This window comes from Clupea harengus, chromosome 1, assembly GCF_900700415.2.
Source record: "Clupea harengus chromosome 1, Ch_v2.0.2, whole genome shotgun sequence".
In the NCBI taxonomy this organism is placed as follows: Eukaryota; Metazoa; Chordata; class Actinopteri; order Clupeiformes; family Clupeidae; genus Clupea; species Clupea harengus.
The window spans coordinates 6,613,949-6,629,730 of NC_045152.1; the positions used below are offsets into that span (position 1 = coordinate 6,613,949).

Genomic DNA, 15,782 nt, shown 5'->3' on the forward strand with positions numbered 1-15,782 from the left:
TAATGCTGGATAGACAATCCATGATGCCATTGTTGAGCCATAACAAAAGCACACAAGCAGGTGTGTGTGTGCATTACAGCAAGCCTTTATCACATCTGGTATCTGGAATATAAAATGCTTTTTTCCTATTACAACTCCAGACCAGAGTCCCTGCGTAATAATTCATTTTGTGTTCTCCCTATTTGAACTGGCCTGTTGTTTAACATACGCCCTCCAACCTTGTACGTGTATGTGATGTTTGTAAACATGATTGATTAGAAAGGGGTGATGACTTTTATGAGCCGGAGTAGGGGTGATTTGCCATTTTATAACTGCCAATCTACTACCTCTCATGAAATATAGGACTTTTTTTTAACCTTTGTGCTAGTGTTAGATAAACAAATCATACTAGATTATGCTTTGTCTTGATGGATGAATACTATTCATTCAAGGTACACTGGTGTTTCTAATTCAAGGTCAACTAACGTTTCTAAATCATTTTTGTGAAATAAAGATATAAAAAATGAATACATATGTTTATGCCTCTGTTCCTTACGTTCTAAACAAGCACACGTTCACATAAACAGAGCGCCCGAGGCCTCTGTGTTTTCCTTCTTACTTCCTTCGAGACTAATGAGCCACGGCAGTGTTCCTCACACCTTCGCTCGGCCCTACACAGCGATGTCACCTGTGGACCTGTCTGCCGGCACGTAGAGTAGATTGGAGTGCTCTGGACAGGCTTTAGCCCTAAAAAGATTAGCTGGTTTACGCTAACACTGAGTGGATTAGGGGTACAGATTACCCTCATGCTGTTAGCAGCCTAAACACCTGCAGTGCAGATGCTGATACCGTTATCAAGGCAAAAACAGACAGCAACAATTAAACAGGCCGCTGCCAGTTTGCTCCATTAGGTTGTAGAAATGAATTTAACCTTAATTTATGCTGATGTGGAACATTTTGCAAATGAATCATTATCACTCTACTGAATTACATACTTCAGTTAGTTTGATAGCAGGAAATATTACATTTAAAAAACATGTATTAAACAATCTTATACAATTTATCCATAGCTTTATTAGTTCACAAATGTCCAAATGATTATAAAATACAGCATATCGTCACTTTTCATTCAACATCTACAACTGTACAAAAAGATCCACGTAGAAACAAAGTGAGCATTATGGGACTGCTGTAAAAACAATGTTCAATGACTGAGAGGGCAAACCAGTTAAGCCTCAATACCCAAACAATGTCAAGGGCACAAGTATCTTTTGTTCAGAAGGGCATTATGTGGGTTTATATCAGTCTTAACATGATTTCACTGCATTTTCTTTCTTCAAATTTTACGTTAACACCTGAATACTGTCACTTACATTAATTTAAAATCCTCATGAAAACTTTTTTTTTTAATTATACACATCATTCAAATTTTACATTCCTTGTTTAAATTTGAAGTACCTTCTTAATATTTCAGAAAATGTAAATGTATATTTAATATTTAAGTTAACAAACCTTATGGCCAAAATGTTACATTCACTTACCAGCTTGTAAACTCCACACAGAATATAGACAGTCTGTGAGTCTAGACCAGTGTATTGTGCAAACTAAAACAGTACCACTTGGATTCCTTCACCCTCAACCAAGTGCAAAGGGGCCTCCACAAACACACCCATAAGCTATCCCAGCATGCACCCTGCATGAACACACGGCAAACATCTATAGGTGCTCCTTGTGAAGGCTTCCATCACCAGGATTTCAGATCTCATTTCCGTATGCAGCCAACAATGACAAAGGACCCATGAATTCCATATAAAGGGCATACAAAGGACTCATGAATCCCATATGAAGGGCGTACAAAAGGATTGAATGAGCTGTGGCTTGGGAGTGGTTTTTGCTGTCCTTGTGTATTGTTTCTGGTGAAAAATATGGCTCCATGGTGTTTGGCCACTGCAAATGAACGGCAAATAAATGCTAAATGTAATATTTTAAACATAGAGAACAACAGACACCACAGCAACATCCTCGGGTCGGCTGAAGACGAATACTTAAACGAAAACTACTCAAGGTGGTTTAAATACTCTGAGAGGGTGATTCCATGTTGTATTGATATGTCGAGATCAAATCAGGATCTACACCACCTCTGTCACCTGTATGACCGCCTAGCTCTCTCGAAGGGTACAAATAATAAAGTGACAAAAACAACCTGAGAGTCTTGCGTGCTGCACTTACAGCCAGACTCTGCAGTGACTCAGTGACTGATCCTTCAGATGTGGCAATCAATATGTCCGGGAAGTAACTGGATTTGTTTGCCCCCCAGGCTGTCAGGCTACATTACTGCAGAATAAATAAACAAAATGATCACATAGTGCAAAATGTCAGATGTGTGAGTCTCTAAGGTATGCAAGATGAGGAAATCTAAACATGTGTATCTATTTTGAACAAAGTGTTTGTTCCAACCTTTGTCAAAAAGAGAGCCCTTGCTAATATCGGACAAAAGGAAACAAAAAAAAAATAGTGCACGTTTGTCCACCGATTTTGGCTTCTATGACACTACCGAGACACTGGGTCGTCGTCTGGAGTGCATTGGCGGTGCATAGCTGGCGGTCGGGTGGGTAGGTAGGCATCGGGGTGTGGAGTGCCGGGACTCGGCAGGGACCGCAGCGCCGTCATGTCTGTGCCAGCTGGAGCTCCTCCAGCCCGTGTTTGCCCATGTGGTACCGTGCCAGGTCCTTACGAGTCACCAGGCCCACCACCTATCCACATGAAGGACAGGCAGGGAGAGAGAGAGAGAGAGAGAAAGATGGAGAGAGAGAGAAAGAAAGAAACATTATTTGAGTCTTAAATGTAAGAGAATCAGCTGGGTCACAAACAGCAGGTCATCTTATTATGTCAACAGTTCTCTCCAGTTCCTAATTGTAATCATATACGAGGCCTCAGTTCTCATGACCTTGATTCTGCTACTACACATTATTTTGTGCATCACAATCAATTTCAATTACTGCAAAGACACAAAACTGACTGGACTATCAGCTGGGTTTCAATGAGAAGCAGTGTTCTCGCCACAGTGGACTCCACGTACCCTGTTTTCACTGTCCACCACCAACAGATGCCTCAGGCCCAGGGCTCTGAACAGCTTAAACACTCGGGGGAGAGAGGTCTCCTGTAGCGGGCACACAGACACAGACACAGACACAGACACAGACACAGACACAGACACAGACACAGACACAGACACAGACACAGTGAGAAGGTTCACAAAATGCAGATGATGCACTGACCTAATCTGTTTACTAACACAAAAAAAAACACCAGACAGGACAGAGATGTACATGTGTCTTTCCATGGGTGCTGAGCTCTGCCACGCATAATCAACTTGAAACTGGATAACTATGTGAGTCATGCAAAGATGTGTGTGTTCTACATGGGGAGCATGCACATGTTGTGTGGTCATGGGACTGGTCAGCCAAGGCTGCCTGCACACAGGTTAGTGTGGGTCTGGTCACCTGTGGCACGGTATAGGTTAGTGTGGGCTGATGGGACTGGTCACCTGTGGCACAGTATAGGTTAGTGTGGGCTGATGAGACGGATCACCTGTGGCACGGTATAGGTTAGTGTGGTTATGGGACTGGTCACCTGTGGCACGGTATAGGTAGTGTGGTTATGGGACTGGTCACCTGTGGCACGGTATAGGTAGTGTGGTTATGGGACTGGTCACCTGTGGCACGGTATAGGTAGTGTGGTTATGGGACTGGTCACCTGTGGCACGGTATAGGTAGTGTGGTGATGGGACTGGTGAGCCGAGGCTGCCTATACACAGGTTAGTGTGGTTATAGGAGTGGTCACCTGTGGCACGGTATAGGGCGTGGGGTTCATGAACTCGCTGAGGTCCATCATGCACTCGCGCTCGTCCTGTGACACGTGGATGGACTGGATTGGGGGGAAGCGCGGGTAGGCGTCACGGAAGTCCTTCAGCTGCAGCTTCCTCTGGCTGAGGCGCGTGCGTGCCCGCTCCACAAACACCTACACACACAACACAAACAAAGACCAAAAAGGTTGACACGATACACACACACACACACACACAAGTGCGTTTCAATAATAGTTCTATTAAGTTTAATAAATGATGATAATAAGTAATAGTTAATCAGTTAACTATAGTGTGTGACACTAAATGTTACCTGCACAATATACTTCCTAGAGACCATGCTGGCTAATTAGCCATACTAGTGATCATGCCACTACAGACCCAGAATGCACCTCACCTTGTGCTTCAGCAGCACTATGAGCTGGGAGCGCAGAATCAAGCCACAGACCATCCCAGGCTACAGGGAACAGGGAGAGGGAGAGAGAAGACAACATTAACTGCCAGAACTACCCGGCCAACTGACCACGACTGACACAGTTCAATTAGACAGCCACAGAACATCTGACATCTAAGAGGAACTGTGCATTCTGACCACCCAGTCAGGAGAGCTCAACATGCTTTCACTACAGTTAAGTGGTCTTTGCTCAGCCACGATCACCCAGTTAAGGGTTCAGTTTAATAAATAAAAAGCCACAGAAATCACATTTTGCGATGTTCTCCCTGATATGTCTACTGTTGTAAAAACAGACGGCTGCTAGCAGTGCAAAAAATTGCTGTACAAAACTAGCACAGCAAAGTAATGCTACGGAATTGACTCCAATTATATCCAGCTGTAACATTGTAATATTGGATACCTCATCACTGTCTGGGATCTGAATGACTACAGGGAAGCCGTTGTGATTTGTGGAGGTGTTGCTCAGGGTGTTCACGATGGTGCCAACCTTCTCCACCTTGTTGAAGCAGGTTACTGGAGAGCTCATCACCTCCCTGGGGAAAGACCACCCAACATCAGAGCATCAATCTCTCTCTCTCTCAGACACACACACACACACACACACACACACACACACACACACAAGTGGCACAGTACCTCGCAGTTAGCCAGTGAGAGGTGGCGGGAGCTTCATAATGAAGGAAGGGAACACTTTGTAGCTTGATGTGGATATCATATAAGCCCTGTGGAACAATTGCAGACAGAGGAAACACAGACAAATTCAGACCCCCATATTCTGTACAAATATATACGCAAAGTAAGTAAGCCTCACAGTGGTAAAAAAAAGCACTACAACTGCATGCTCCATGCTCATATGTGGTGTACCCCGAGGTACGCCCCTGGTTTCATATAGAAGATGTTATGCAGAGTGATGTTTTCACACATTAAGGACCAGAGGCCAATTAAGGAACAGAAGCAGCCATTTAATAAGCAATGGAAGTGTTTCTGAAATGGAAGACCAGTTCACCTCTGCAAAGTAATCTCCTACGATCTTGGCCGTCATGAGCACGAGCATGATGGGAAGGCCGAAGGTGACGTTGCCAGTCGCCTCCACCATGATGACTGTGAGACTTAGGGTCATTCTGACGATGCCACCTGTGTTTGGAAGCAAACATAGGATTCACATGAACAACCACATTCAACAGCAAACCAACGATGACAACAATTCCACCTTCAAAAAACCAGCGCTGGAAATGACTGGTGAACAAGAGCAATAGTGAATCAATATATGAACAAAAGAAGGTGTTGCATGCATTGCCACATCACTATGGCTGATCCTTTGTTCCCCGGGGTGGGAGGATCTGTTACAACAAACACGTACACAGTTATCACCTTCAATGTATCTGGACCAGTGTTACAACAAACAAGGACACAGAACTCCAGTGTATCTGGGTTGGTGCTGTGAAGTGAATCATCCTGACAAACATTATGCAAAACAAAACTTTTTATTTTTTTATTTTATTTTTTAAGAACACACACACACACACACACACACACACACACACACACACACACACACACACACACACACACACACACACACACACACACACACACACACACACACACACACACACACACACACACACACACACACCCACTCACTCACCCAGCTGTGCTGCGGCTCCTATCAAAGCGTACTTGCCAGGATCTGCCCATATCTGCTACAGAGAGACAAAACATGGGAACATTAAGGGAGCAGAGATGCCTTTATTCGTCACAGACTCTGCATTTAACTCACAGAGGAGACGCTGGTGTGGGATCAAACGGAGCCCTTCAGAGTATAATGCACCATGTGAATGTTAGTGTCCTATGCAGCCAACCACTCTACGTGTTAGAGTAGCGCTCTCCCAAATGCAGCTCTGTTGGGGAGGCTCAGTGTGAGGCTTGGGTGTTTGGAGGTTTACCTTGTCAACTCCTTAGCAATAACCCAAAGTGTGTGTGTGTGTGTGTGGGCGTGCGTGTGTGTTTGAGCGAGTGTGTGTGTGTGTGTGTGTGCGTGTGAGTGAGAATGCTTTCCTGTTTTATTCAGGTTAAGCCGTGGGATTAATTAACTTCACAGAGATTTCACTGTTGATTAACAATGAGGCCTTTTTAGGGCTCCTAATTCCATGGTAGAGAACTGAACACCGGATGTGTGAGGGGAATTTGGCATATGAGCTTATATTTCCTCTGTTGGGTCAGTGTGAGTGTGCGCGCTCACATGTGTGCTGCATGTACGCGTGCATTGTGTGTGTGTTTGCTTGCAGTATGCATCCGGGTCAGGTCAGAAAAGGAATCAAACTTGGTTGGCTGCATAGGACACTAACATTCGCAGCAAGACTTCTGAACATTTTTGTTTTCCTTATAATGTAATGTGAGTGTGCTCAAGGCTATGAGTAGGTAACATGCATATGTCATATGAGGGAAAGTGTGTGTGTGTGTGTGTGTGGGGGGGGGCGGGGGCACGCACCGAGCTGCCCGAGGTGAAATAGGACAGCAGGATGCCGAAGAGGCGTCCCCATGCCGCACCGATCAGCAGTGAGGGAATGAAGACCCCCGCCGACACGGTCAGCCCATAGGTCCAGCAGGCCAGGAAGAAGTAGGTCAGTGTAAACAAACCCAGCGTCAGTGGGTTGTAGGAGCCTGAGAGAGAGACAGAGAGAGAGAGAGAGAGAGAGAGAGAGAGAATTAATTAGAAAAATAGAGGAAATAACAAGACCCAGAGAGGCAGTAGAAGAGAAGGAATATGAGTATGAGAGAGAGAGAGAGAGAGAGAGAGAGAGAGAGAGAAAGAGAAAGAGAGAACAAAATGTGAACCACACTTTGTGGGTAGCACAGGAAAAAGCACTAGCTGTGTAGGCAACAGTACGCAGCACATGGTCGGACAGGGCAGGAACTGTGCAAAGCAACCTTCCTTCTGAGTGCAGGCACTTCTCACCTAGACAAACGCAGACAACTATATAAGACTAGTCGAGTTTCTTTCCCTCTGTCAGATGAAAACAGTCACTTACTAAAAGAGAACTACCTCTGTGTGCAACAGACTAGGCCCTTAAAGGCGGAGAGCTCTCCAAACGACTTCATGCTAAGCAAACACAGGATAACAACACGGTTCATCATCCACATAGAGCACCTTAAAGAGTCAGAACCGCAGTGAGCTATAGCCTCTTCAGTTTAACCCACCTTCTGCACTCTCAAGGATCTCATCAATGTGCAAAAGGGAGCAATGATGATACTGTGATATGAGTGATGCGGGATGCTGTCATAAGGACTTAGGCGTAGGATGTGCAGTCCATCCACTGTCCACAAGAGGGCAGAGTGTCTGTGACCCATGACCTGAGCAGTCATGTAAGAGATGGAACATGGGACACACGGACAGCGCAGACTCGAAATAGAACATTTATTTACGATAACGGGTAAAAACATTCATTCAGGCTGACATGTTATTATAGCCATTCCCACGACTTTTAACTGGGAATTTATCTACTGGTTTACAGGCAACGCAGAAAGATACTGGGCCTGATGGCAGAGCTCCACCATGGGGCTCTGGCAAAGCCATCAGGGTCTCTCCTGCTCCCTGGCGTGGGAGCTCCTGAGCTCTCTGCCATCTGCCCCACTTCCTCCTGCTCTAAATCAGCTGGCCCGGCTGTGTGGCCTCCACTGTGGCTGAGCAGCAGCAGCAGCTACTGGTGGTTTACACTTTCCCTTCCCCTTTGCATCTAACTTACATACACAGCATATACTCCCCAACACAAGCATGCTGACATACAACATGAGCGCTAATGCAGATTATACAAGTGCACAGACACAATCCTACAGACAGGCAAGCAGAAAATGCACCCTGCACATAGGCAACCAGACCAACACTCATAGACATAACGCTTCACATAACGCTCATACACATAACACTTCACAACTCAAGCAATACACTCCAGTGAATGTTCCGGAAGTAGAGTGTGGCAGTCTGATGAGTCCACAATGCCTCAGACCAGCAGAGCCAGACTTTATCTTGACACTGGCGTGATGACAGACAGACAAACTCATAAACAAACAAGCACACACACACGCATGCACACACGGTCCACGCACACACACACACAGTCACACAGTCACACACACACATGCACACACACACACACCTGGTGGGTTGTGGAACAGGCTGCGGACGCTCCTCTCCGGTGTGTTGAAGAATGCGGTGGCCATGGAGTTGTACTCGCCATCTGCGCAGAACAGCTGCAGCACACAGACACAAGGGGAGTCAGGTCTCCAGTTTAAAACCTCTCTGTCTCACTCCTCCTTGCTCTACAGTCTGCTGGACTGCCAGGACTCCCAGACTGATCGGAGATTCCCCTCAAACACCCCCCCCCCCCCCCCCCCCCCCACACAATCACACACACACCACCAAATTGTGATCACAGATAGAAGATGGAAAAGGCTGAACATACGATACAACATAAGATTTAGGTCAAATTACTTAACAATTACAAATCACCAAAGTCGTGGACTCAGACAAAGCACAGGGACAAACTCGCTGACTTGTCGTGCCGAACTCACTGACCTGTAGAGGGTAGTCGTCTTTGGTCTGGTCCTGGCCCAGGGGCTGGCAGTCGTTGGAGAAGTAGATCATGGTGAAGGAGACGGTGGCGGTGACTGCAGCCACAAGCATGGCCTCGATCACCTGAAGGCAGGGCCGGTGAACGTACCTGCAACACAGCGGAGCTTCAGACAACACACCTGAGGAGCACGCTGGGACAGCTGAGAGAGAGAGACAGAGAGAGAGAGAGAGAGAGAGAGAGACTCCTTGCCTCTGAGGGAGAACTAAGATACCTCTTCTTTAAGAGGAACCATCCTCACCTGATTCTGAAAATTGTTAGCCAGTAGTTCAGGAAGTTAAACAGTGCCCCCAGCAATCCTCCTGTGTCACAAGAAAGGTATTTAAACCATTATAGGAGATTATGGCTCATTACACTTACTAAAACGCTTGACAGGCTTTATAACTTTGTGTAAATGTAATAGATACACAACTTTGCGTGGAAGCATTCCTAACATTTGATTCAATAAACACAAAAGCCTCTTACCGATTGCTCCCATAATGATGAACAGAGGAATCTCATAGAGGTTATAGGCCACACTCTGTGGAGGAGAACACAGAGAGGAGACACACACAGAAGTCACACATCACATCGAACTGTGTTTTATTTTTCACATATAAAGATAGAACAAAGGACAGATGATAGGTGTATAGAATGATAGAAAGAAAGACATGAGGAGTAAATTAGAGAGAGAGAGAGAGAGAGAGAAATGGGAGAGGGTTAGATCACAAGTCTGAGCAGGGGGGATGAGAGAGATGAAGAGAGACAGAGAAATGATGATGCTGGAGAGAAAGGCACCACTCACATCACTATCAAAGCGACCAAAGTTAATAAGCCCAGGGTTGGAGAGGTCTCCAGTCTTGTTATTGTAGATACTCAGGAAGAAGTTCAAAGTGAAGGTGGAGATCATTGAGGCAAAGAACTGAAATACAAGGAAGAGACAGACAATGTAAACAACAACCCAACTTCATTCATTCATCCAAAAAGATCAAAAGTGACTCCCACCCTCTGAACTCACTATTCTCCACGTCAACATCTGGTTCCAGAAGGAGGCCCCCTCTTCTAAACTGAAAAGCACTCCACCTTGAAATAAAGCAAGGAGCACACAAACAGAGTCAGAGAATCAGACCAATCCGTGAGCAACAACCACAGCACAACATCAGCTCTGAGCTTCTACTGATTTAAAGCAGTTGGCAGATCTCTGGTCAGTTTGAGCCAACTCTGCACCTCAATCAATCACATATAGGCAGTTTGATATCCAGCCAACCATACTGTGATGCAGGCCTGCTTCCTGGAGTCGTTTCCGCCCCGATCCCTGGGGGGAAACATTTCGGAGAGGTGCCCATTCCCCCCAAACAGAGCTCCGCCAAACCGAATGGTTCATAGTGAAACTATTTAGAAACTATTGAGACATCAACTTCTGGAAGCAGTTCTTGCTTCCGCACATTTTTTGTGGTGGGGTTTGGGGGGCTCGATGTTTGCAATCTAACATCTTTGTTGTGGTTTGGGCAGATTTACGATGCGTACCGACGGGAGCTCCGAAGGCAGCCGACACACCAGCAGCGGCACCGGCTGAGACGAAGTCTCTCTTCTCCGTGTCTCTGCGGAAGTACTCGAAGATCTGCAGACACGAAAAACAAATAAAACAAATAATCATAACTCTGACCCTCATCACTTTCCTCACCCAATACTTCCCAAATCCACCATCTGAGCCTCAGTGTAAAAGCCTGTGTGTGAGGCTTTTTTTGCAATGCAGTTGCACTACAGGAGGCAGTGGTACTGACCTTGAAGTCTTTCTTGAGGGATGTGCTCCTGCCCTGGGACACCCCAGCCGCCACCACAGCCCCTGAGTGGATCATGGGTCCTTCCTGCGAAGAGGAGACAAAAGACGAACATCACAGATAAATTACATCATTACTTAATCTCTCACTACAGAAAGTACATTTTTAGATATTTAAAAATGTGTTTTTTAATAGTGAATTGCAATGACATCCTCTGCTCATATAAAAATAACAATCTTCTCAAAGGAACTGCTGCACTACCAGGTTCAAATCACCGTCCCTAGTCTGAGTTAAACCATCACAAGGTCTTGGATTAGTTTAGAATTTACGTAACACGTGTCTGGTTGTGCAAGCCCATATCCTCACTACACAATATGAAATCAGACACCAAACAAGGGAGCAAAAGGGAACTTATATTGTAAACATGTTTTTTTTTTTTGTTTTTCTTACCTTTCCGACCGCCAGTCCTCCAGCCACAGAGCAAATCACTCCGAACACTTTCACCATCAGTGTCTACAGAACACAAAAAGCAGCAGGGATTGAGCCTACACTGGATCCACATCCTACACTGGGAAAGCGTTCTCTCTATGCGTGTTTATGGTGAAATACTTTTAACTTTCAGTTCACTTGTGATTCACTGACAGTCACTCTTAGGAGTCAGCTGAGCTTAATGCCTATGAGACACTTCAGTCAGAGAGCAGCGGGTGTTTGTCTCTGACGAGAGTCAGTGGACTGTGTGTGTGATTAAGAAAGAGGAGGGGAAGGGGGGGGGGGTGTAGGGAGGGACTACCTTCAGTCGCACCACCCGTGGGATCTTCACTCCGTTCAGGTAGCACTTAATCTGAGGGATGCCACTGCCTGCAGCAATGGGCTGAGGAAAACAGATGGAAAGAAAGAGAGTGTCAGAGGAACTAAATGAGAGAGAGAGAGAGAGCAAATTAAAATACAGAAAGGTAGATTCTGTTCTAAACAAGATTCCGTTCCAAAAATAGACAAAGCTGTTCAATATGATGTTTCATGTTCTGAGATGTGAGTCCATGCACTCTGGACTTGAAAAGATACATTTAAGAAATCAAAACAAATAAGTCAGTACATGTCATTAGAGGAAAGTGCATAATTACCTCGAAAAAAGCCACTATGATGGCTCCTACCATTACTAGTGATGAGTTTAGCACAGCCCATAATATCAGCGAGATGGAGAGCCCACCGACCTCAGTGAATTTCTCAATGTCTACAGGAGGAGAGTCAAGGGAGTGCTTCCTTGGCAACCAGAAACCAGGGAAAGGTGACGTGTAGGCTTGCAAACCAAGCATTCAAGTCTTACAAAACAAACAGACAACACATCAAACTGACAATCCTTTTGTTGAACAACATGTCATGGTTATAAAGTTTAATATCATCTAAGCTAATTGCTAACTGTACGTCACAAAGCATGCTTTGCAAAGGATACTCTGTTTGACAACAATGTATTTTATCCCAGCCAATTTCTCCACAACAATGTCAATAAAACAAGCGATGAGTCCAGTGAGAAAACCAATGAGCCCACAGATGACCCAGCGACTGATCTCCAGACATCTGAAGCCCTGTGGAAGAACACAACAGCACTCATAACTGGAACTAAACGCATCTGAAGCCCTGTGGAAGAACACAACAGCACTCATCACTGGAACTAAACGCATCTGAAGCCCTGTGGAAGAACACAACAGCACTCATCACTGGAACTAAACGCATCTGAAGCCCTGTGGAAGAACACAACAGCACTCATCACTGGAACTAAACGCATCTGAAGCCCTGTGGAAGAACACAACAGGACTCATCACTGGAACTAAATGCTCATGTGCTATACCAAATAGAGCATTCTAACAGAACACCAAAGTCATAGGTTCCAATTCAAATAGAACTTCGGTTTAATAAATAATATACACTGACATTAGGGTCACTACTGCGAGGCTCTAAGATGCCTTGGAAGAAAGTTTACACTTCTTAAGATCTAAAGTTAAACATTATCACTATGGCTCAACATATGAGTTTGCTACCTTGGATTTATTTGTATAGTTCCTCAGACCATTTAAGATGTATGCAATGGCGTACACAACAGTTTTACTCGTTGCCTAAGAGACACACATTTTAAACTTGTCAGGTCCATTTACTCAAACAACCCTACAGCACTGGAACATTTGCGCACACACACACACACACAGTAGATGACATGCTTTGCTTGTTGTAAAAAAAACAGAAGTGAAGGAGTCACATAGTTGTACTGACCATGTGGCTCATCCGCCTCTCTTCTTCCAGAAACAGCTGATTCTCAATGTTATCATAGTCAAGACTCTGGAACGCAAACACAAGAAGGAAATGAGTCTGCTTTTCTTCAGCAAAACTAAATGGTTAACTTATTATCAAATGCTACTTATTATCAAATTATCATCAAGCCTTTCACAGCTTTGACATGTGTGAGAGTTCTGGGCAGAAGCTTTACTTGGTAATGTTGAGACGGCACACAATTATAACAGTCATGGAATCATACTAATGTTTCAGTTTTCACCAATAAAACCCTTTCAGACAAAATCCCTGTCTGATTTGTGGGACAGGAAATGATTAGGCTTGACGTGTGCTGTAGGGTGGTGGGTGTCATGCCTCTTTCATTACCTCGTATTTGAGCGAGAGCAGCTTCTCATTGTGGGGGATCATATTGGGTCTGGTCCTCACAGAGTCCTGCTAACAGCGTTGAAAGACAAGGCATAGGTCACTCACAAACATAAGCACACTGAGCCGCCAAAGGCAACTCCAAGGTGCAGATGAGCCCAACACATGCCCATGCCCATAACACATATCATATCTGCACACATCAACATTCTGCAAACTAGGGTGACGGATTTTGACTGTAAATGTCAGAGAATATGCTTCATGTACATGCACTGGAGAACCGAAGATTCAACCCAGAGAAAACAAAGGGGCTGTGTCCACTTAAGAGATGGCCTGTAATTGAGTGAAGCTTTAACTGTGAAGTCGTTGTTCTGTCCTACATGGCATGAGAAAAAGGGTTGTAAGGTTGTATTGAACACTACAACAAGAGTTCCATCATGAAAGATGACCTCTCAGGAATTACCTCTTCTGATGTGATTTCTTCTTCCAGGTCCACCGTACTGAGTCTACTTATGTGAAATAATCCCCCGGATGGCTATGGACCAAAAACATCAAATGGTTCAAAGAATCTACTCTTTGTCTCTGATAACATTGATATCAGCTCTCATTTTGGGTTGAATTCGGCTACATGAATTGTTGCTGTGTGTCTGTCTGTGGAATACTAACTGTGGAAAAAATATATACCTAAAAATGTAACGGGAATCCGTCAGTTTGGCTAGAATAGGAAGTTGGAAATCCCAATGCTTCAATAATGCAAGACTGGGCAGATGACTAATAGCAGACTCTAGTAACGTCTTATTTGCAATACTAAAGGCTAGACATGCAGTGTTATATTACAAAAATGTTCAACATAAGTTCATGCTGTTCACTTTATTACTGAACAAAGGAGGTTGTTAAGAATTTGGAGTCTGCAAGAAATACTAAATCCTCCTAAAACTCATTTTACATTGCGGGAACACCTGTGGGTAGCACAGACGATGCTACTACATACTTCTTATTCATATCTATAGTTACTTGCGTTATAAGGCAATGGTATATAGTTACAAAAATGTATAACGTTAGTTGATACTACGAGACAGGTTTTTCCAAACTTCAGTGCAGTATGCCAAAATAAAGTCAAGAGTACATAACTGCTACATCCTTCTCGGGCCTCAATTCTCAATAAGCGTGTGTTTATGTTCATTACAAGCTATCTGGTCAATTACATTTAGGACTTAACTATCTTCAATGAACTGCTGTTTGCAAGCGGTCTCATTTAGTTGGCAGTCTATTAGAAACATTATTTCATACTCATTCACATCATTCAGTTGCATGCCAATGCAAGAAGTTACACATGCACAACGGAAAATGGTACGCACCATTCTATATGTTATCATTTCCTATTGATGCAATTCAAGCAAAAAGTCTATTGCGATACCAAATGCATTATCACATAGCTTACCAGCCATCACAGCCTGCTAGCTGGCTAACTTACCTGTCTTGTGTATCTGACTTCCTCGGTTCCGTTGAGTAGCGGGGTAGCCTCTCCGCGCGCACTGTCATCGCCCCGGCTAGACCAAGACACTTTTTTTGTGATGTTTGCCATATTCATAGACAATAGTTTAACACTCTTACAACTGCAATATTTGTAAAGACCTACAATTGTAGCTGGCAAACTACCCCGGACAGCTTGTACCCATGACTAACAATCATAAAAAAATCTCGTGACGAGATCTACGGACAGGACAAGAGACCAAAAAGTGTATCATGCTCGAAAGGGATTATGGGCAATGTAGTCTTTTTGGGGGGAATGCCCAGTTGTTTACTTCATCAGAGCAATAGTTCTACTCAGTTCTTCAGACTATTTGTTTGAGCCTAAGTTATTTTTCTTTGACAATGATTTATAGCTCTTAGATACAATTTTAGTCTTTTAATCTTAACAATACAATCTAGATAGATTGTATAGACACATAGAATAATTCTGCACATTTAATGTTAAAATACAAAATTGATATTAAACAAATTAAAGAAAAATAGGCCTTCTACAAATATTAAATCCATCAAAACTATGCTATGGAAGTTACAGTAATAACCTGTTATCATAGACTTTGAAATGACCCACACCAAGTCCATAAAGTATTGGTCCTCAGTCATGTAAGACAGTCAACATTAAATATATCAGAGCTTTATATCATATCAACATTTCATATATTATCAATAGAAGCTTTTCAAGAATTTTATCAAACAGTAATAACTTCATCATACGTTGTTATGAAAACAGCTGCTAGAAGCCATTTTCAAACTGGGTAGGACGTGTAGTATGGAAATTCAGGACTGTGAGAAATATTACATGTTGAATGAAAGGTTAATTTACTGTACATGAAAGAACATTGAAAGCAGGTACATTTTATAATATTGACTTTATGGATTTAAACTTGTGGGGGGGCATGTTCCTTAGTGTGTTAGTA

The 15,782-nt window shown here is 43.9% G+C and overlaps 1 protein-coding gene across 4 annotated transcripts; it reads right to left on the minus strand.

The window, feature by feature from the left end:
- Positions 1 to 1,033: 1,033 nt before the first annotated feature.
- clcn7 (chloride channel 7) lies at positions 1,034 to 15,053 on the minus strand. 4 transcript variants are annotated; one of them, XM_031565922.2, is made up of 25 exons: positions 14,810 to 15,053; positions 13,799 to 13,870; positions 13,339 to 13,404; positions 12,955 to 13,020; positions 12,140 to 12,272; positions 11,811 to 11,920; positions 11,480 to 11,560; positions 11,140 to 11,202; positions 10,693 to 10,776; positions 10,436 to 10,529; positions 9,927 to 9,991; positions 9,714 to 9,830; positions 9,395 to 9,449; positions 9,171 to 9,231; positions 8,875 to 9,019; positions 8,456 to 8,549; positions 6,790 to 6,962; positions 5,947 to 5,998; positions 5,305 to 5,432; positions 4,935 to 5,020; positions 4,699 to 4,831; positions 4,242 to 4,301; positions 3,823 to 3,999; positions 3,059 to 3,139; positions 1,034 to 2,732 (listed from the first exon to the last, which is right to left on the minus strand). In XM_031565922.2, the coding sequence occupies exons 1-25, from the start codon at positions 14,924 to 14,926 to the stop codon at positions 2,646 to 2,648; spliced, it is 2,400 nt and encodes a 799-aa protein (XP_031421782.1). In that variant the 5' UTR covers positions 14,927 to 15,053; the 3' UTR covers positions 1,034 to 2,645. The 4 variants fall into 4 exon arrangements, with proteins under 4 accessions (XP_031421782.1, XP_031421778.1, XP_031421773.1 ...); XM_031565918.2 differs by having other exon boundaries at positions 5,947 to 6,001; XM_031565913.2 differs by having other exon boundaries at positions 13,339 to 13,407.
- Positions 15,054 to 15,782: the final 729 nt, after the last annotated feature.

Excerpts from the sequence above, each read along its gene's own strand:
- clcn7 (XM_031565908.2), bottom strand. The coding sequence starts at position 14,926 with ATGAATATGGCAAACATCACAAAAAAAGTGTCTTGGTCTAGCCGGGGC. Across the intron at positions 11,561-11,810 it reads TCATAGTGGCTTTTTTCGAG|CCCATTGCTGCAGGCAGTGG; the intron begins GTAATTATGCAC and ends TGTTTTCCTCAG. Across the intron at positions 6,963-8,455 it reads CCTGTTCCACAACCCACCAG|GCTCCTACAACCCACTGACG; the intron begins GTGTGTGTGTGT and ends TCTCTCTCTCAG.